The sequence below is a fragment of the Tachysurus fulvidraco genome, chromosome 21 (assembly GCF_022655615.1).
Source record: "Tachysurus fulvidraco isolate hzauxx_2018 chromosome 21, HZAU_PFXX_2.0, whole genome shotgun sequence".
Taxonomy (NCBI): domain Eukaryota; kingdom Metazoa; phylum Chordata; class Actinopteri; order Siluriformes; family Bagridae; genus Tachysurus; species Tachysurus fulvidraco.
The window spans coordinates 10541537-10562787 of record NC_062538.1 but is presented as its reverse complement, the minus strand read 5'-3'; the positions used below and the strand labels follow the sequence as shown (position 1 = coordinate 10562787).

The 21251-nt window shown below is 37.1% G+C and overlaps 4 protein-coding genes across 5 annotated transcripts; 2 read left to right on the top strand and 2 right to left on the bottom strand.

The window, feature by feature from the left end:
- Positions 1 to 4584: 4584 nt before the first annotated feature.
- nefla (neurofilament light chain a) lies at positions 4585 to 7190 on the bottom strand. Its single transcript, XM_047805959.1, has 4 exons — positions 6018 to 7190; positions 5713 to 5837; positions 5271 to 5617; positions 4585 to 5218 (listed from the first exon to the last, which is right to left on the bottom strand). Exons 1-4 carry the CDS (start codon positions 7068 to 7070, stop codon positions 4797 to 4799), a joined length of 1947 nt encoding a protein of 648 aa, XP_047661915.1. The 5' UTR covers positions 7071 to 7190; the 3' UTR covers positions 4585 to 4796.
- Positions 7191 to 9204: 2014 nt separating this feature from the next.
- Positions 9205 to 11916, top strand: pgam2 (phosphoglycerate mutase 2 (muscle)). Its single transcript, XM_027139869.2, has 3 exons — positions 9205 to 9739; positions 9920 to 10100; positions 11266 to 11916. Exons 1-3 carry the CDS (start codon positions 9323 to 9325, stop codon positions 11433 to 11435), a joined length of 768 nt encoding a protein of 255 aa, XP_026995670.1. The 5' UTR covers positions 9205 to 9322; the 3' UTR covers positions 11436 to 11916.
- Positions 11917 to 13537: 1621 nt separating this feature from the next.
- On the bottom strand, positions 13538 to 16609 carry LOC113638638 (polyadenylate-binding protein 1-like 2). 2 transcript variants are annotated; one of them, XR_007139037.1, is made up of 7 exons: positions 16450 to 16609; positions 15232 to 15420; positions 14759 to 14937; positions 14513 to 14625; positions 14109 to 14227; positions 13922 to 13987; positions 13538 to 13836 (listed from the first exon to the last, which is right to left on the bottom strand). XR_007139037.1 is itself a non-coding variant. In XM_027139994.2 (6 exons), the coding sequence occupies exons 2-5, from the start codon at positions 15413 to 15415 to the stop codon at positions 14113 to 14115; spliced, it is 591 nt and encodes a 196-aa protein (XP_026995795.1). In that variant the 5' UTR covers positions 15416 to 15420; positions 16450 to 16609; the 3' UTR covers positions 13538 to 13987; positions 14109 to 14112. The 2 variants fall into 2 exon arrangements, 1 of the variants encoding a protein (XP_026995795.1); XM_027139994.2 differs by having other exon boundaries at positions 13538 to 13987.
- Positions 16610 to 17667: 1058 nt separating this feature from the next.
- si:ch211-222n4.2 (uncharacterized protein LOC101885505 homolog) lies at positions 17668 to 21118 on the top strand. The gene is made up of 7 exons (XM_047805500.1): positions 17668 to 17946; positions 18177 to 18236; positions 18558 to 18675; positions 18763 to 18970; positions 19048 to 19148; positions 20229 to 20285; positions 20370 to 21118. The coding sequence occupies exons 2-7, from the start codon at positions 18209 to 18211 to the stop codon at positions 20482 to 20484; spliced, it is 627 nt and encodes a 208-aa protein (XP_047661456.1). The 5' UTR covers positions 17668 to 17946; positions 18177 to 18208; the 3' UTR covers positions 20485 to 21118.
- The last annotated feature ends 133 nt before the right edge of the window (positions 21119 to 21251 follow it).

Sequence of the window (21251 nt, the reverse complement as noted above, 5' to 3'; positions counted from 1 at the left end):
TCATACTGAAATGTTCTGAGTTTCAAGTGTTTTTGTTGTGTGTGCATGTGTTGTATCTCATTTTTCTATTTCATATCCATATAAATTCAGTATTTCAGTGAGTACTTTATTATTTTTATTAGGTTATAAATAAAGTCTACTATGGATTTTAAAACGATGTAAAACATCAAATAGAAATGAATTAATGGCTAATACTATACAAAAGTGAAAAATTTTAAAGGGCATGAATAACTACACAAAAGACTTGTCACAAAGTAGTCAAAGCAGTGAAAGGTAAGCTGATCTATTAACCGCTCTAAATAGAATGACTTCAGGTACAATAGATGGGTGAAGTCGCATCTATTGGTCAATCTAATGGAAGAACTAAAGGCTTGAACAAGTTGCAAGTTGTTAAACTTATAGAAAATCTTAATTTTATGCCAAATAAATCACTCACTACACTGGTTATGTGGCTCAAACACTAAACAAGGCCAAGCATATAGACCAATATATCACAACATACACTTAAAATGGGCCACTTTAATAGGAACTCCTGTATGTCTACTCATTAATACAGTCTAATCTGTAAATCATGTGACAGCACAATGCATAAAATCAAGCAGATACAGATAAAGAGTTCATGTTCATATTAAATCCTGAAATTCTTTTAAAAGACCTGAAAAATCCGTGACACAGCTGAGACTACTCAGTGGTGTTCCTAATAAAGTGCCAATTTCATGTCTCCAGAACAATTTCATAAAAGAATCTCTTGTCAGGAAACACTTCACCTCTTTCTCTTTCCAGCTCTAACCCAATTTCATGTGTCATAAGGGGAAATATTTTAAAACTAATATAAAATAAATAGATTTTTGTCTTGCTAAATTACACATCATTTGCACTCCATCACTAAAAGCTTCAGGGTTTTTAACACTCTAACATTTTAACATTCATGAGCAATCATGGGATATAAAGTCCTAAAAGTGAATTTCCAGCACAGCAGACACTGTGATTGTCCTATTATTATTATTCTACAATTAGGATTGTCCTTGTATATAATCTTGAAAACATACAAAAATACAGTATTTTATAGCTTTATTCTGACAACAGTAAATTGCCAACCATTGCCAGTTGTGATGAAAAATGAATTAAGTGAATAAAAAATTAATTAAAAAATGAACCAAGAAGCTGCAAAATGTAAACACACTTCTTAACGAAACATCTCTTTACAACAAAATCAATCATATTTATATAAACCTGTGGCTTGTAGCTGCACTGTTGTAAGAGATGCTGCTACAGAACTCTAATTACCACCTTCTGACCAATCAGAAACCTAGTTGATCATTTTAATGTATGAGTCACTTTTATAGTCAACACTGTGATTGAGAAGATCAGAGTGTTAGTTTCAGTATAGAGTTGGATTTGTCACAGCCCTGACAACCCTTGCCTTGTAGAGCATTTTTGCATATTTCTACAATACTTTTTTTGCACCTCTAATGAGAAACCTCAGTCTGAAATGTCTTATTTCCCCAGAGAATATATGTACTACTTGCAGTTTTCGCATGCTTACATTTATCACTGAAGTACTGTACACTGCAGCATGAGGCATAAACCTATTTTCTATTTTTAACTTCAGCACTGCATACATGGTCAAGCAAATATATATTGTTCAAAAGCATGGATTCATTCATCTCAATAATATAAAATCTATTTTGTTGGCTAATCCACACAGTTCCAAAAGTTTGGCTACCCCTGGATTTTTTGAGGCTGCAGCAAAATATGAATAAACATAATATTTTCTGCAAATGTTATTGCAGTTAGTAGATAAGTTACTTTACAAATAGAACAAATAAAATAGTAATTTTGGCATGTGCAAAGGTTTGGACACCCTACTATATCAGTACTCCTACAATCACAGATATTGCAAACCCTTTTCAAAGTAAGTTAAGGGTCTATCGATCCTGGTTTAAGGAATTCCCACCCACTCTTTCTTGGAGAGTGTGTTTAGTTCTGAGATACTCATGAGCATTTTGCATACACAACATCTTTAAGATCTACTTATATATTTTCAATAATATCCATTTTTTAAAAAGCTTAATGGTTTCTTAAATTATAAAGTTCCTAATTGTGGAATTTTCTTGTAGGAGACATTTTCTTCTCAGCCTTAGATTCTTGACTCACTGTCATGTTTACTTACAAAAGTTGATATTTATGATATTTTATAAAGATGATATTTATTGGAATCCTCTCATCCATCTACCATGTTCTATGTGCCTGTGGCACTGGCTGCTCTGCAACATCCAATGAAAATAATTCACCCCCATGATTAATAGCTTGCAGGGTGTCCTTTTCATTATAAACGTCTTTTCATTATAAGCGTCTTTTCATTATAAGCATTCATTATAGGACTTTTGGTGTTTGGGGCCAAGGAGTTCAATTTTTACTTCCACGGCACTCCAAAATGCCATACCTTTATCTATGTGTTGTTTTGCATAGATCAGCCATTCACTTTTTTCACAGGTGAGGCTTCCTTCTGATGATTCTTTCATGCAGAACATGTTGAAAGGTGCACCTCTACCTTTGTTACAAGTGACTTGATATTTTTATTTGCCTGCCTCTGCTGTTTAGAAAAACCCAAAATGTTGTGTGCATGGCACTTAGTATGAAAAGTCTGGCTCTAGAAATATTATCTGGAGTTTGTGATGACATTTCTTGACCTGCCTAAAACTTTCTAATGAGTCACATTAAACCTAATAAACTAATCAAGTTCTCAATCAAGATTTTACAACAAACAGCACAGGCTTCAATTTTTTGCAATTGTTATGTTCATCAAATATAAAACAAAATCTATATATAAATTATTGATACATTATTGTATATGTTATATATAACAACTTTTACTAACATAATGTATTAATTGTTATTTTCTTATTTTAAAAAACATTTGTGATTTTATTTTTTCACTGCAAAAGTGAAATAAATTATAAATATATAAAATAATATAAAAGGTGTAAAAAAGTGTGTTGTGCTGTTCACATTATTTGTAGTAATATATATATATATATATATATATATATATAAATATATATATATATATATATATATATATATATATATATAAGGAACGTTGGATGGTGTAAAGTGCAGTACTCTAGCATTGAAAATTACATTCTAATAAAGGAATGTAGAAGGCCACATGTTTGGAAAGATATGATCAGATCACAAGCTGGATACAATTCTTTTTTTTTATTACTTTCCACAAATAACTGTGGTGTGTTTCTTATGTTTTAATAACATATTGCTTTGCACCCTAAAAAATATTTTTCAGTGCCCAGTTAACATGTTTCAGATATATACTGTATAATTTTGTGATGAATTGTTGAGTAAAATATGACTGAAACAGGTTTGTAAAAGAGACCAAGCTGATTTTATAGTGTATTATAACTAGTAACATACTACTACTTCCATCCTGTGCTATGTGATGCAAATATGGAGAAAAGTTTATATATTTACATGCAATTTGGAAAATTATGCATTAGGAATGTTTACTACACAAAACATATACAAAAAGAGGAAAAAGGAATTGGTAAAATTGTGGGAACACAACACTTAAAAAAATAAATAAATAATGATGTGAATATTAGTGGGTGCTTTATGTGAAAGTTATTAAAAAATAACTGTGTGGTGGGAGGAGGGTATACTGAGAATTCGTAACAGTGGTGTGTGTGTGTGTGTGTGTGTGTGTGTGTGTGTGTGTGTGTGTGTGTGTGTGTGTGTGTGTGTGTGTGTTATTAAAAAAAGTCTTACAGTTATTAGTTGTACACGTCATACATTTGCAAATCTATATCTTTATAAAGGTCATAAATAAAACATGATCATTTGTTATTATCAGCGACACTGAATTTTACTTAATGTCCTTTTTTTATGAAAGAGAAATAAAATGCCGCATCCACCTCAGCAACAGTCCTTGCAATAGTGTGAAATTATTGGCTAATGGCCATGTGCTATTTTTTCCATCACATCTTGACTACAAGAGATGAAGGTTTTTTTAGTAAGGAAATCATTTTTATTACATTTTGCTATAGTTATTTCCTGCTATCATTTACATAATACAGCTATAAACATTTGTTCTCTTACCAGCTTGTTTTTCCCTCTCTTGAAGTTAATAAGACATAAAATACATCTTGTGATGTAACGAAATAACTTTCATTCGTTCATTCATTCATTCATTCATTCATTCATTCATTCATTCATTCATTCATTCATTTATTCATTCATTTTCTACCGCTTATCCGAGCTAGCTCATCTCAACTACCTATCTCAGGCGTCATCGGGCATGAAGGTAGGATACACCCTGGACGGAGTGCCAACCCATCACAGGGCATGAAATAACTTAAATAACAAAATAAATACTGTACTGAACATTTTTCACAAATGGAAACCGGTGTTACGGATTGGAGTGAATATAATATTATGCATAATGAGCATAACACTGGAGCTGAAGGACAGAGTCGGACCAAGAACCTGAACCTTGAAGAATTAGATTTTAAGATTGGAACAGAATATCACACACAGAAGGCAAATACAGAAATAATGAGAGAGTCTTAATGATGTTATAGAGGCATAGATTTATTGCACTTGCAGCAACATTTCACTTTTTCACATTTAGCACAGTTTATATTCATAACTATAGTGCAGTAGTTTGCTTTCAAAGCAGTTATAGCTGATTCTATATGCAAGACATCATTTCATTGCACTTTGGATTCGGCGCCATCATCAGAGAACTGAGGGTAAATACGTGCAGGCTACCTGAGATTTCTTTACTTCTTTGCTTTGGGTTTATCTGTTTCCTCTTCCTGCTTTTCTGGTTCTTGCTTTCCCACAGCTTTAGTTTCACCTTCATCTTTTGCTTTTGGTTTTTCTGCTTCTTTGGGTTTAGCTTTCTCTGGCTCCTCTTTGACTTTTTCTTTAGTTGGTTTAGGTTTTGTCTCAGGTTCCTCCTTATCTGGCTCAGCTGCCTTACTATCCTCCTTATCTTTTCCTGAGTCTGTCTCAGCCTCAACCTTCTCATCCCCTTTTTCCTCATCTTTCTTGGCCTCTTCCTCTTCTCCTTCCTTCTCACCACCCTCTTCCTCCTCCACCTGTGCAGCATCTTCTCCTCCTTCTTGCTCCTCTTCTTCACCTCCTTCCTTTTCTTCCTTCTCTGCCGCCTCCTCTTCTTCTTCTGCAAAACAGACATTATCTAATAACATATACTGACATCAGAAAAAGAAAAGTCTAAAATGCTAGCTTACCCTCTTGTTTCTCTTCTTCTTCATCTTTTGCTTCACCCCCCTCCTCTTCTTCCTTCTCCTCTGTCTTTTCTTCTTCTTCTTCTTCTGCTTCTTCTTCCTTTACTTCTTCCTTTTCCTCTTCTTCCTCTTCCTTTTCTTCTTCCTCCTCCTCTTCCTCTTCCTCCTTAGATGGTTCTGCAGAGAGGGTGGAAGTCATCATGCGAGAGCTGAACAGATAGGGGGCAGCGGAGGTCATACTTGTCTGGACAGAAAAGGCACGTGAATAGGAAGGAGCAATTGAGTAGGAGCTGGCCAGACTTCCTGCCATGCCGGCACTGAGACGAGATTCCTCACCCTCCAAGAGCTTCCTGTTAGGAGTGAGCATCATGAGAATAGGCCATTAATTATCTTATTAGATGTAAAATATACAATTATAAATATACTGTCTGTTGTTTTTTCTTACCTGTATGCAGCTATTTCAATATCTAGTGCCATCTTGACATTAAGGAGATCTTGGTACTCTTTAAGGTACCTGGCCATTTCACCTTTAGTGGCTCTGAGTTCATTGTCAAGCTCATTGATTGTGTCCTGTAGGACATGTAAAGGCCTAATTAGCCATTTATTACATGACCCTTTATTACAAAGCAATGATCAGTTTGCTATGTGAAATGTTATAAACAAACTATGAAATGTTATGAACATACTACTGGAGCTTTACATTGTTTTAAATAATTTAATTTGTTTTAACCATTAAAGATATTGACAAACCTGCATTGCTGTGATTTCTGCACTCTGCTTATCCTCCACTTCTCTCAGCTGTTTCTCCAATGATTCATTAATACCCTTGCAGGCATCTATTTCCAGGATGCGTGCCTGCAGCTGTCGCCGGTAGTCGCCTGCTTCATCCTTGGACGTTCTCACAGCGCTGGTGTGGTGGGCCACGGTCTCTGTCAGATGTCCCATTTTCCCACGGTACCAGTCTTCTGCAGCCTGCATGTTGCGTGCTGCCAGCCTCTCATACTGTGCCCGGATGTCACGTAGGGCACTGGACAGGTCGGGCTTGGTGGTCTCGGTTTCAATGGCTATTTGGGCACCATACTGGAGCTGCACTTGCAGCTCAGAGATCTCTCCCTCATGGAGCTTCTTGAGGAAGGTCAGCTCATCCAAAAGTACACCCACTCTCTTCTCCAGTTCCAGCTGAGTAAGAGCTTGCTCATCAGCCTCTTTTCGTGCATCCATGAGCCTGGCTTCAGAGTTCTCACGTTCCAGGGACTCGTCATCGTACTGCTTCTGCAGGGACCTCAGCATTTCTTCCAAGTGCTCTCTTCTGCTCATTGCAGCCTGCTTCTCATGTTCAGCCTCATCCACAGCGGCTCGGAGAACACGAGCTTCTTGCTCATACAGGGCACGCAGGCAGGATGGCTCACTGTGCCTCTGCCTCAGCAGAAGCAGCTCAGCCTCAAGGGCTCGGTTCTGCTGCTCAAGCTCATGGACACGCTCAATGAAGCCAGCAAAGCGATCATTGAGCTCCTGCAGCTGGGCCTTCTCCTGAGTGCGTACCGCTCTGAGATCAGAGCTCACCTGTGCTGCCTGGCTCAGGTCCAACTCCAGAGGGTGGGCAGCACTGCTCATAAACAAGGAGGAGGAGGAGGAGACGCGACCAGGAGAGCTGTAGTGGAGCCGAGCTGAGGACAGCGGAGTCGAATGGCTGGAGTACACGGTGCGGGAGCGGGTCCGTGTCGCCGGACGTGGGGGTGCACTCTCCACATACCAGCGCTTGTATGAGGAGGTGTAGTAAGGATCAAAACCAATACCACTCATGGCTTCAAGGAGAACTAGCTCTGTCTATTTCTTCTTCTCACAGCTAGCAGAGCGAGACACTGCTGTCTCTGCTGCAGTCCCGACTGCTTTTATAGTCAGGAAGAGCAGGTCTGACGCAATCGCTTTTCTATTCTCTGACTATGCAGAATCCACTGAAGGAGAGAGAGGGAGGAAGAGAGAGAGAGAGAGAGAGAGAGAGAGAGAGAGAGAGAGAGAGAGAGAGAGAGAGAGAGAGAGAGAGATGAAGAGAGAGAGGGTATGGGAGGGGCAATAAATAGGGTGTGTGGAGAAACAAGCACCATGAAAGAGTAAGAGTGGTGCAAGACGGTACAGGTTTAGAGAATTATCATACATTTTTTTATTATTGCTATTATTATTGTTGTTGCTGTTGCTGTTGTTTGCATTATTCAATACTATTTACATTTTGAAAAGTTTTCATTTTGAGTCCAAGACATCCAAGTGAATAAGACTATATGGCCAAAAGTATGTGGACACCTGACCATCATACCCCTATGAGCAGAATCCCATTCTGGATTTGCTAGTATAATAACCTCTCCTTTCCACTAGATTTAGAGCATGGCTGTGGGGATTTGTCCTCATTTAGCTACAAGAGTATTAATGATATTGAGCACTTATGTAGGGTGAGAAGATCTGACACACAGTCAACCATCCCAACTTATCCCAAAGGTGTTCAGGCTGTTGAGGTCAGGGCTCTGTTCAGGACACTCAATTTCGTCTGTGTTGACAACCATATGGACCTTGTTTTGTTCACAGGATCAGTGTCATGATGGAACAAGTTTGGGCTCAACCCTTAGTTCCAATGATGGGAAATTGTAATGCTTCAACATACCAAGACATTATAGACCATTCTGTGCTTCTATTTTATTACAGATTTGAATAGATACAAACCATGGACACTAAATAATCCACTTTCTTAGAATAAGCAATAACATATCAACATGTGTTCAAGAAAAATATATAGTGTTTCATTTGTTCTCAAAGTTTATGAACTGTATACAGCACAGCAAACCAAAAATAACCAATATGAAAAAAACAATATTAACTACATGTACTGAACTGTGGTTAGTTATGCATTGTGCTGCATTGTGCTGTTAAGTGTAATGTATTTCTGCAGTCAGACTGTAATCTCTGTGGTACAGAATTAAGCACTATCACTGGGTTAGACAAAGCTTATACAGTGATATTCTTTTTACATGGCATGTGACTCCCTCTGCTGGTTAGCATGAGTATTGCATCAAAAGAAATAAACAAGAACCTAACCAGAGATGTGGATGCAGTCTTTTAATTTTCGGCTGCACTAGTTAGTTAGCTCCAATAATAATGATCATGTTGTGCTAAAATTGATTTCTACGTCTCTCACTGGAGATTCCAGAGGTCTTCTTCTGAGGCCCACAAGTGCCATTATGAGGTCTGCATTCTGCTTAGTCCTCTGCCTCCTTTACCTACAATCCTAGAGTTACCTGGCATTCCTATGCCATACATTTATATTACTTAAGACTAAAATCCATAAATGGTATACAAAATAATGCCATTTCCTGGGTTATACAAGGTGTATTGGTCAAACACAGCATCTCCTAGGTTATCTTTTGGGTTGCTGGATATTGACACTATTTATGTCATGGCAGACTAATTTTGTCAGTCTGATTTTGGAAAAGTAATTCTTGCTTTCATGCTGATTTTCTGACAGTGCGCAGTGCATTGGTATAATATTTGTGTTTTGACATAGTAAGTGTAAAATTACAGACTTTTTCACATGATGTTTTGTAATAGTGGACTGAACTGCTCAAGTTAATTTGTATTGAATGATCTCTCAAAACCTTAAAGAGTTTTTTGAAACAATATTTTTCCCAGAAGTCTAATGAAACCCTATGAGGCTATCTCTGATATTTGCAAATTTATTCCCCAGCTCTCAGTTTAAAAGTCATGTTGCTATTTTGAAACTAAAGATGACCTTTGCCCTAAGAGCCAGCAGACAAACCACCCATCTTCAAAAGCCCCAATCTGACTAGCTTATCCTGCCTGTCTATCTAGAGGTCGAACTGTTCTCATTGGTTCATAGCAGGTGATCTTAGGACTCCACACAGCTTCACATTCCACTATGCTATAAAAAGAGTTCAGCTTTACACTCAGGGCTCCCAAGCTGACTGTTACAGTGTGTCTGTGTGTGCACGCTACAGCAAGAAAGGCTGCATCTCACGGGTTTGGTGAAACAAATCTAAAGCACATTCATTATGACTGCTGTCCATCGTCTGGTCATCGTGCGGCATGGAGAGAGCAGCTGGAACCAGGAGAACCGCTTCTGTGGCTGGTTTGATGCAGATCTCAGTGAGAAGGGAGTGGAGGAGGCCAAGCGTGGTGCTCTAGCCGTCAAGGATGCAGGCCTTAAGTTTGACATTTGCTATACCTCTGTGCTGAAGCGTGCCATCAAGACCTTGTGGACCATCATGGAAGGCACAGACCAGATGTGGCTGCCTGTGGTGAGAACTTGGCGCCTGAACGAACGTCACTATGGTGGATTGACTGGCTTGAACAAGGCAGAGACGGCAGCCAAACATGGAGAGGAGCAGGTCAAGATCTGGAGACGCTCATTTGACATCCCACCTCCACCCATGGATAAAGACCATCCTTACCACAAGATCATCAGTGAGGTAGGACAATGATGTTTAAAAAATTTTATTTCTCAACACTAAAGACTCAGTAATATGCAACTCAGTAATATGACACTGTAATGTGGAAATTGCTTAATTACCCATATTTATACAGATATTTTGCACAAGTTTTAGAAAAGTATCATGCATCATGACTCCAGGTTGATATTGTACCACCAGTCTAGGCGCTATAAGGGTATGAAGGAAGGTGAGCTGCCAACCTGTGAGAGTCTGAAGGACACCATTGCACGTGCCTTGCCTTTCTGGAATGAGGTCATTGTCCCTGATATCAAAGCCGGCAAGAACGTCCTCATTGCGGCCCATGGAAACAGCCTGCGTGGTATTGTCAAGCACTTAGAGGGTGAGTTTCATACAATTTCACCCTGAATACACTCACACGTAGGACAAACTGGAAGCCTGACCACAAGGCTTTTACATTCGCAGATGATTCTGTGTCTAATAATAGTCCCCCCTTACACACAGAGGAAAAGGCCACAAGCTAGATTCTCATTACAGCTGCGACCTTTCTGTAGAAAGGTCTTACATTCTCCATCAGCTGAGCTTCACCCAGTCATTCCTGAGGGATAAGAAAGGGCCAGGAATGGTTAGGAGTGATCTTAAAACATCACACCCAACCTCAGAAAGATTATATTAGCACGTTAGGATTTGAAATTTTAACTAAACACAATACAACACTTTCATTTGAGAAAATGTTATTCTGTGTCATTTATAGAAAGTTTGTAGAAGTTTGTGAATGTAGGAAATCATTCAAGAAAATGTTCAACAGTAAATTAGCTGTATTTTATAACAACAGAAGTTTCATTTGTTCACATTCAGACTATTGTAGTTACTGTATAACTGTGGTATAAATTGCATTACTGTAATGAATTTAGCCTATTTGTTTCATTAACCGAAGCTCTTTACATTAGTTATTTAACCTGTTTATATTAATTGCAGTTTGTTCACTATAATGCTAATTTATTTGTTAAATATAGTAATATTAGTTTATATAATAGCAGTTTACTACAATGTTAACTGTTTACTATACTGCTAGGGCTTAGGTTAGCATATTTACATTGTTTTCTATAATACTATAGAAACTATACTATACTATAATACTATAATTAATTAGTTATCCTGTTTTCTCTAATGTTAGATCCTGACATGTCTAATAGTTTATTAATGTTAGTTCATGGCTAAAACTGTTTGCTATAATAATAGATTAGTTATTGTACTTACGTTAATGGTAGTACATGCTAGCCCATTTACTGTAATGTTCCCTGGTTTTCACCTGATTGCAATGATGCTAGTTTCCCTTTAGACTATTTTCTATTATGCTAATTCAGTGCAGTGACTTACAGTAGGAAGGTCATGGGACATTCAGATGTTAGAGTTTAAACCACACTGTCCTTAAAATACTGTTTTGTTTTGCCTTTCTTTAGTTAGACTGACACCAATAATACACAGTAATTTAGATCAGAGGTCACCTTTTGTCTTTTCTACCTGTTTCCTTTCTTCCTTGCTAGGTATGTCTGATGCAGCTATAATGGAGTTAAACTTGCCCACTGGCATTCCTATTGTCTATGAGCTGGACAAGGACCTGAAGCCTGTGAAACCCATGCAATTTCTTGGGGATGAGGAGACTGTGCGCAAGGCCATGGAGGCTGTGGCTGCACAGGGCAAGGTGAAGAAGTGAGAGCAGACAAGGACACAAAGACTGAACCTACTCAAGATGCCCCTTCTCATCCTGTTCAACTCCACTGAACAGCATTCCACCATCAGAGCACTCTGACACCCCTTTTCCACCAAACATGGTATTGGTTCATACTGGACTCAGCAGAAAACATTGTTAAAAGGTTTCCATTAGTTGTGGCACACTATAATAAAACAACATCGCATTTGTAGCTTTGAGAACAGTTTCCCCATTGACAACAATTCTGAAAATCCAGAGTTTTTTTGGATTTAATATGGAGTTAATATCAGCATTGCAGCTTCTGTTTAGATTATTGCGTCATTGTTATTGATTCATTAATTCTCCAACAATATTTTACAGACGTGTTAATGTCTTGATATACTGCTGTCTAAAATGGGTTTCAACTTTTTTTTTTAATGGTGAAGAACTTGCACCTTGTTAGTGGAAAAGGGTTGTGATAATAACCGGAGTCAAAACCACATCATATGGCATGTGTCTGTCCTCATTTTTATCTATAAATAAATAAAATAGGAAACAACTTTTCCATCCACCATAAAACATGGCTGATTCATAAAGCCCACATATACACTTTAACAAAACATAGCCATCGCTATTTTGTGTAGTTTCTTGCTTTAGTCATTCGTCCCTCCTCTCTGTTCTCCTCAATCTTGGCATGATTTCAGGATTTTCAGCAGAGCAGCGCAGTGCAGTGTAAGCTAAGAGCTCCAAGTTTGGCATGGGGAGGTCGCAGGGTTCAGTCTGGCTGCCATCCCGACCTACAGTACTGCAGTGTTGCCTCAGCATGACTGCACCTCTCCAACATGGCCTTCTATCAGACCATCCTGAAAATTAAGCCATCAATACCACAGTTAGAGAAAGATCAGGTTCTAGAGTGACAACAATGAAAGAGAACAGGTGTGTGTGTGTGTGTGTGTGTGTGTGTGTGTGTGTGTGTGTGTGTGTGTGTGTGTGTGTGTGTGTGTGTGTGTGTGTGTGTGTGTGTGTGTGTGTGTGTGATTCAAAAAGAAAAATCACTCTCTTTGGGCATCAGTCCAACTGCAGGAACACAATAAGGTCTTATACATTATGCAGGACTACTTATTTATAGCGCTTATTAAAAGCGCATAACTAATAATGGTCTTATGCACTTTTATAGGTACACATTAATTATTTAATTTCAACAATATAAAATACTAAAGCTTAACATATATGATACTAAAAAAATATTAATAATAATAATAATAGTAATAATAATATTCATAGTAAAGTATAATGTGTCTGGCGTGTTAAAAAAAGAACAGATGAAAGAAACAGTTCCTGAGCTCCTCTATCAGCAGTATATTCACTTGCTAGACACCGTAGATTAATAACCAGGAACAGCAACCCAACACTGCCATCTGGTGTTCTTTATTTTAACCACAGATTTATGTCTTACACGAGCTCTCAGATCAGAGAGTTGAAAGAGTTGTCTTTAATTAAATACATTAAATACAGAAGTGTTAATTAAACACTTCTAAATCGTTTTATTTACGATAACCTTATCATCTGACTCTTGCTTTATTCTAGAAAAAAATAAAATAAATATTAAACATTATTAAACATTAAATATTTGATTCATAGGTCTGAAAACGATTCCATATAGCTTTACAATCTAGCCATTTTCAGTACCAGTATATAATAAATAAGGATATCACAACTGTATAGGCATCTCATCTTTTAAGCTGCAGAATAAAATATAAACAAAATGCTAATTTAATTTTTTTAAGTGACATTTAAGACACTAAAATTATTTAGTACACTACTGACAATTTATAGTTGCCAATCAGCCTACAAGTCATTTTTTGGATTGTGGAGGAAACTAGAGGAAACCACAATGAGAACCTGCAGACTCAACACACAAACGGGGGACAAATGCATCAATCCCCTGGAGATGTAAGGAAAACTTACTAATAAGTAAGCCCCCAAACTACTAATATAAAAATAGTAATTTATTTATATTTGTTTGCACATCAACTTTAGTTAAAGATTTTCAAGGTTTTCATTCTCAGTTGTTTCATTCTTCTCTTTTTTATACACTCAATAAAAAAGACAATAATCCAGACCACTTTAATATAGTAACAATAATAATTCATTTTATTTATACATGATAAAAATTTTATGCCTTTCAAACTCAGTTCAAATATAAAATGCATTTCTAATCATGTGAGTTTTGAGTCTGGATTTAAAGGTTGTTAAAGAGGCTATGTCTCTGGAAGCAGAGCAACTGAATGCTCTAACCCCCATGGTGGACAGTCGAGCTGATGGTGTGGTGAGCAGGTTAGCAGAAGTATATGATCGATAGAAGGAGTTTGTGTAATAATGCAGGCAACAGAGTTCTGTACTAGTTGAAGTTTAGGAAGAATTTCTGAAGGCAAACCAAAAAGAACAGAGTTACAGTAAACCAAATATGATGTAACAAAGGCATCTTTTACGATATGTACAATGTTTACTTATAGAAGATTTCAGTTCCTGCTCTTCTTCTTGCTGCTGTCATTAAAGAACCTATTCAGCGTTTCCTAAAAGAGAAATGCAAAGTGGTTTAGGCTACACAGCCTGCTTGTGTTGCAAAATATTGCCGTGTATCAAATCAGCGATTATCAGCACTTGAGCAGGTTTCATTAAACATCCTGTGTTTACCTGTTCAGTCTTCTGATTGTGGTGGGTCTTCTTTAGTCTGCTCTTGGCCCACATGCACCTGCTTGCTGTTCATCTCCTCTGCCTTGTGCTCCTCATGGGGCTTAAAGCGCTCAATGAACCTGAACATAAACACTGTTCTGAAAGTCTTTATCTAAACACTGCTGTTAGTCTTTATGCCATAAACAGCAAAAGTACAACATGAAGTTAACTTAAATGCCATCATATAGTCATGCAGAACATTTGTTTTAACAATATTAGGATTTTAATAAACATCATTTACGCCATTTGGCAGATGCCCTTATCCAGAGTAACTTTACATTTTCATCAAATGGATTGAGGTATTTAAAAAATCTCAATTTGAACCCAGGCTGTTAGTAAAATTTAGTAAATTACACTGGGCTTACACTTTGCAGTTTTTCAGATATTTGCCGTTGAGATTCTTCCGTGCCCTACTCGCTGCCTCCTCAGACTCAAACTGGACAAAGCCAAACCCTTTTGAACCCTTCTCATTAGCAACCTTCAGGAGAGACAAGTCAGAACAACACACAGAATTCATGTCAAACAGAATTGCAGGATTTTGCTATTTAAAAACAACATGATAACCATGCTACACAGAGGTCTTTCAGATCTAAACAGTTCAAATCACGAACCTTGCATGACAGGACCTTCCCAAATCTGGAGAAGGTGTCAAAAATGGTCAAGATGTCAACAGACTTGTCCAGGTTTTTGATGATCAGTTTTCCAAGGCAGTTGTTCTTCAGAGACCACTTGACACGCATGGGCCGCCCCATAAGAGTTTCAAAATTGAACATTTCCAGTGCTCGCTCAGCTGAGGGAATGGAAATAAATTACAGCAAATTCATTTCCATAACAAATACTAGTTATATAGTATGAAAAAAATGTCTTGGTAATTAATTCACTCAATCTCACATCTAAGTAAATAAATAAATGTGGGTCATAAGGCACACACTGTACAGTAACTTAACCATATTCAGGTAATAAAGCAGTAAGATAATATAGACACTACACAGCTAGCCTTATGTAGTCTATAAGCTGACAATGAAATGCAGAAATATTATTAAAAAAAACTGCGTTCTCCTGTATTCTGTATGGTGTATATTACCATCAGCTCGATGTTTGAAGTTGACAAAAGCATAGCCGAGGGAGGAGCCCGTCTTTCTGTCCCTGCAGAGATGGATGGAGTGAATGAATCCTGCAGCACTAAATTTCTCCTTAATCATGGGCTTTGTCACCTTAGGGTGCAGATCACCCACATACAGTGTAGACATCATGGAATCAGAGTTCATTTTGACTAAAGAAAAACAAAATCAAATTTTATTTATTTTCTATCTATGTATCTATCTATGTATCTATCTATACTGCTATATATATATATATATATATATATATATATATATATATATATATATATATATATATATATATATATATATATATATATATATATATAAAGGGAACACTTAAACAACACAATGTAACTCCAAGTCAATAAAGGAGTGGTTCTGCGGGTGGTGACCACAGACCACTTCTCAGTTCCTATGCTTTCTGGTTGAAGTTTTGGTCACTTTTGAATGCTAGCAGTGCTTTCACTCTAGTGGTAGCTTGAGACATCCCACGAGTCTACATCCCACACGTGTCTGCTCAAAGTCAGAAACAGACTTTATGAGGGTGTTATGAGGCCCCAACATCCACAGGTGGGGGTTGTGCTTACAGCCCAATACCGGGCAGGACATTTGGCATTTGCCAGAGAACACCAAGATTGCCAAAACCACCACTGGCTCCCTGTGCTCTTCACAGATGAAAGCAGGTTCACACTGAGCACATGTGACGGACGTGACAGAGTCTGGAGATGCCATGGAGAACGTTCTGCTGCCTGCAACATCCTCCAGCATGACAGGTTTGGCAGTGGGTCAGTAATGGTGTAAGGTGGCATTTCTTGTAGAGTCGCACAGCCCTCTTATCTTATTCTTATCTAGGATGTGTTGCTTAAGTGTTCCCTTAATTTTTTGGAGCAGTATCCCTAATCTCCCTATCCCTAATCCACCGCTCAGTAATGGAGAAAAGCTAAAAAAAAAAAAAAAAACTCCATCTGGACTTCCAACATGTAGTAAGCCTAAAAACACAATAACCTACTGTTTAAAACAGAAAGAGGCAGTATAAGTACACTACAAATATTTTTCTCCATCAAAATTAGAGGAATCAGAACTTTTGAGTATAATAACAAATTTAACAATAAAGGAATGATAAAGTCATGATATTAGTATGTGTAATATTAATGTTAGAAAAATACAAATCAATCAATTATTACAAGGATACTGACCACGTATGTGTTGCAGAAAATAGCTACAAGATCGAACCCTGCTTATAAACGCTTATAACGGCTGATACATGCGGATTAACACTATTACTAATCACTATAAATCGCTATAAACGCTGCTAACTCCTGCTTGTGCTGATGGTTGCTAAGATACTGAATAAAATTCTTGTGAACTTCTGGAATAGAACTAAAGCTCGCGGACGTTACGCCGTTCGATGACGTGGAACGAAGCCATGGATCAGATTTATTTAAAAAACAAAAACAAAAAAAAAAAACACGCAGGATACACGTGTGTACTCTGTTATTAAAGGAAACCAGAAACAAAACACTCACATTTAAAATAAAGCCTAAAGCCATGAAAACCACAGGTAATAAACATATATAGCAGCCGCACATGACAATGTCACCAGATCCGACAACAACGACTCAAAAACAAAGAGTACAAGAAATACATACATATAACTGAAATAGATATAACTGAAATACATATAACTGAAATACATATAACTGAAATACATATAACTGAAATTGTATCCAGTTAAATAGGTGTAAGAAGATTTTATGCAGTTATGTCACATTTTAATTTGGGTGAACTACAGTTCAGGAATTTCAGATGGCTGTGTAACTGTCTTGAGGATATAATGCAGTTTATTCAGATAACAAGTTTATCATCTGGGACTTTTAATTGAATCAGTTTAAACTGTTAGAGGGGGATTTTTAGATGTCATATGGCCATGTTACAATGAACCCCTCACATGTTACAGTGTAAATAGTGTAAATAGTGCTTAAAGTATATGTTTTATTAATAACACAAGATACCATTTATACCAGATATATGTAAACATAATGTGAAAGAATTAAAATGCTTTGAATCCTATTCACGTTTCCACAAACAAAAACAAGAGTGTCTATTTGGAGTCAACACTCGTTGGGACACAGCGACCTTCTACTGGAGGTAAATCTTTCTGTCCTCTTTAATATTTGATTTGTTCCTCCAGCTGATGTGAATGAAGCTGAGGATAATGTAGCCGCAGTAGGGGGCGACTTGCCCGATCACTTTACTGTATTTGATTAGGCATGAACAACATCACACTGGGGTGGATATAAAATATAGTAAAATAAAAAGATTAATAAGGAATGTTATTTTGTATTAAATTATATATAGTTTCTATTTACTTGGAGCTTTAAATTCTGTAATATTCCTAAATAAATACATTGAAACTAGATTCCCCACCTCTAAAAAAAAAGGGTGTAGGGTGATGGGGGTGGGTGAGTGTTGGGGTTTTACCTGCTGTATGAACTAGACCTATTTACCACTCCCACCCCAGAGAGGACAGCTAGTTCTGCTCTCTTGGCTCTGTGACATTGTTGGGATTCTGACTCATGATCTTTGGGTTATAAGGGAACCACTTTTCTGCTTACACCACTATGGAGCCCGAAGTCAGCTTTCTGTATCAGTACTGGAACTGAGACAATACCGGACGGTAGATGAGGTCACAGGTAATACGGCTGGACTTTTCCTCGTTAGAAAGTGATATTGTGGTTAATGTTAGCTTTGTGTTTACAGAACAAACTGAACTGTACTTGAAGCTACTTGTGTAAATGTACTTGTGTAAGTGCTACTTGTGTAAATGTTATTAAGTGCCTGGTTTTTGTTTGATGTGTGAAATAAAGATCACTTCATCATGCATGTAATCTCTCACCTTACATGAGATTTTTCTTTCTTTCAGCTGAGGTATAGTAATTCCAGCTCTACCTGATCATGCAGCCAACAAAGTTACGGCGAAAAGGTATATACCTCAAAAAAAAAAGAAAGAAAGAAAGAAAGAAAGAAATCAGTATTTTTCCTCACTGTCGTCCAAATTCTCGTCTGTGGTAATCATGCACACAGACATTGAAACACACTGCAGAGTTTAGGATAGAAACCATTGTGCTATAACTTTGAGGTGATTAAGCCTTTTGTTCTTTTTTCTGATTTGTGCTAAAAACATCTTAAATCTGCCTTTATTTCTCTACTTCTTTATTTTATTACCAATTTCAAAAAAACTGATGTGATGTAAATGCACTCAAAAACATGTTTCTGTAAGTCTATATTACTGTTTGTTGCTCAGGGTCCATTTGCAAAGCACAAAAGCATTGGACTGAGCTGAAGACTTTTGAGTCAGAGAGAGAGTTCTACCTCGAGCAGACATTGGATGATACTCGCTTTCTACAGGACACACACCTCTGGTAACTAAAGCATGCCCTGTACAATTATCACCCACTGTAGTACAAATAAATTTAGGTGTATATGAGAGTGTAACTAGGACATATCAGCCCACAGATGGGAGTCAGTGACGACACGCCTGACATTTCAGAAGGCGGTAGCAAGTCTGTCCCAGAATCCACAGGGGGTCTCATCACTTCTCTGCAGCCTCTAAGAATCCATGGCAGCCTGTCTGAACCACCTCGAACCCCCACACTGCGGGAGTGTGAGGTCATTATACGGCAGCTGTATAATGCCAACAGTCTCCAGTCTCAGGAAGTAAGCACATCATATCCTTCCAAACCAATTACTTTCACTAGTGCAACCATTTCAGAACTGTTTGTTTTTTCCCTCAGCTTGTACGCATCAAGGCAGTCCTCAGGGACATTGTGTTCAACCGGAAAATCACCCCAGAGAACTACATTATAGCCAAAGCCTATCTCGCTGATGAGAAAAGGTTCTTATCCTTAGTTTCCATCTTTAGATTTGAACTAGTTGCATGAAACTGATTAATCTGACAGGTAATACTTTATATATACATGTAAACATCTGCATTAAACCAAATCTAGTCATTTATGTTACACAGACAGTGGTCCTAATCATCTATGCATATGAGCTAAACTTGGGAAAATCAGAATAATTGTTCCTAAGTGGAAATTGGTATTTTTTTTTAGTTAAACGGTTAGTTGCATCTAACTAAAGGGAAAGGAAGTAAAGTTGAGTGGGAAACTGGAGAGAAAAAAAATCATACCATATCTGCTATAAAATTGGTTAAGTAAGTTAAGTAATTTGCATAGACTTGCACATATACAGAAATAAACGTTGACATGTCAGTGCATTGCTTCTAGTGTAAATGAACTTTTGCATGTAATCCCAAACAGTAAGGTTGCAAATTGTAAAATAAATAAATAAATAAATAAATAAATAAATAAATAAATAAAAAAAACCATTGAGTGCAAATTGGTGACAAACAAATATCAAGCAGATATGAGGTTTCTAACATACTGAATTGGAAAAGAAAAAGAAACATTTCATTGTTAGAATTACAGTGTTAACTGATATAATTGTGTATTTTTGGGATGCTTATAAGTATGCAAGGGTATGTTCTACTTTAACTGTGAGCACTGAACTTTCGCTTTCATTTTTGCCTTTAAAGCTACAGCCAAGCTACACCTTGTTTTTGCCAGAGTAAATTAAGTAAATTTTATTCCATCTTCATTGCTTATACTACTACTATTACTACTACTACTACTACTACTAATAATAATAATAATAACAATAAAAAGAAGAAGAGTGGGAGAAGAACAAGAAGAATAATCTATTAATTTCTAAATCTAGTCTAAAATGCAAGATAGGCTAGTTAGATAGCAGCTTCTAGCTGGGGCCGGAAAGATCGTTGTAGGAGCTGCTTATTTTGTATCTGTACCAAAAGTGCTAACAAAATGTGAATACAGCCTGATAAATCAAACTTCAGACCACATTTGGTAAAGCAGAATGCTGTGTATGTTTTTTTTTGTCATTTTTTCCTTGCCTGCAGAACTGAGGAGCCAGAGAGGTTTCCAAAACTTCCTTTTCAATCCCTGCCTAAAGGACTGTAAGTCATAGTCCATCTGACTTTATTTACAAATCTAGTTTAACCTTAACTATTACACTGAGCTCCTCTTCCTCTGTGCTACAGGGCAGTGTGTCAGGCCAACATGGCAGAGAGAGTGATCCTTCCCTCTCTCAAACAGAGCCTCAGCAGGAGAACTCGAGCTGTTCAAAGGAGCTGCTTATGGAGGAAAATACCATAAATACTAAAATACTATAGGCAGGATTCTTTTTTGGCCATTTGTAGTCTAAAGCATATCTATACAAGGCATCATCTCATAGTAAAATTGTTAGAATTAGAAGCAGTGTTTCAGATCTTTTTACACGAAGCTCATCATTAAAAGACATTCAATTTTTATGATAAATACATTTAAAAAAATCTTCCAAGACTTTCTTTTTACCCACAATAATTCAGGCTGCACACATTACCAGTGAAACTTTAGATTATTTCGGGGATGAAAATACAAGAGTATTAAAATATTCTTTGTAAAACTTATCCATCATACTGTACAGTATCTGTTTTAACAATGCAAGTATAGCAATTATTTATTTTAAAAGAACATATTTGTCCATTTTCTCTGCAAGAAGCATTAACTAATTTCAGATCCTTTTTGTTTGTCATTATTTATGCCAATTTACCATAAACAAATGGATTACTGTTCTTTCAGATGGGTACCCAAAAAATATCCTTTGGTTTGCATGCATGTCCTCACACAGGCCTGTGATAAATAGATTTAATGGATTTGATAAAAGAGAAATGCTCAGCTTGGCCCAAAAATTAATTAATACAACCGACTACAACTGGACTATAGTTCAACCACCCTTTTTCCTACAAGTATTGGGTTTAAATGAGGGGAGAAAAAAGTTCATAACGATTACGTTATGATTTGCTCCAGTCCTGCCTCTGCTGAAATGTGTTTGTCTTCAGTACTGAAAAGATTGAAAATAACCCAGTTTTTGTTTTCAGCAA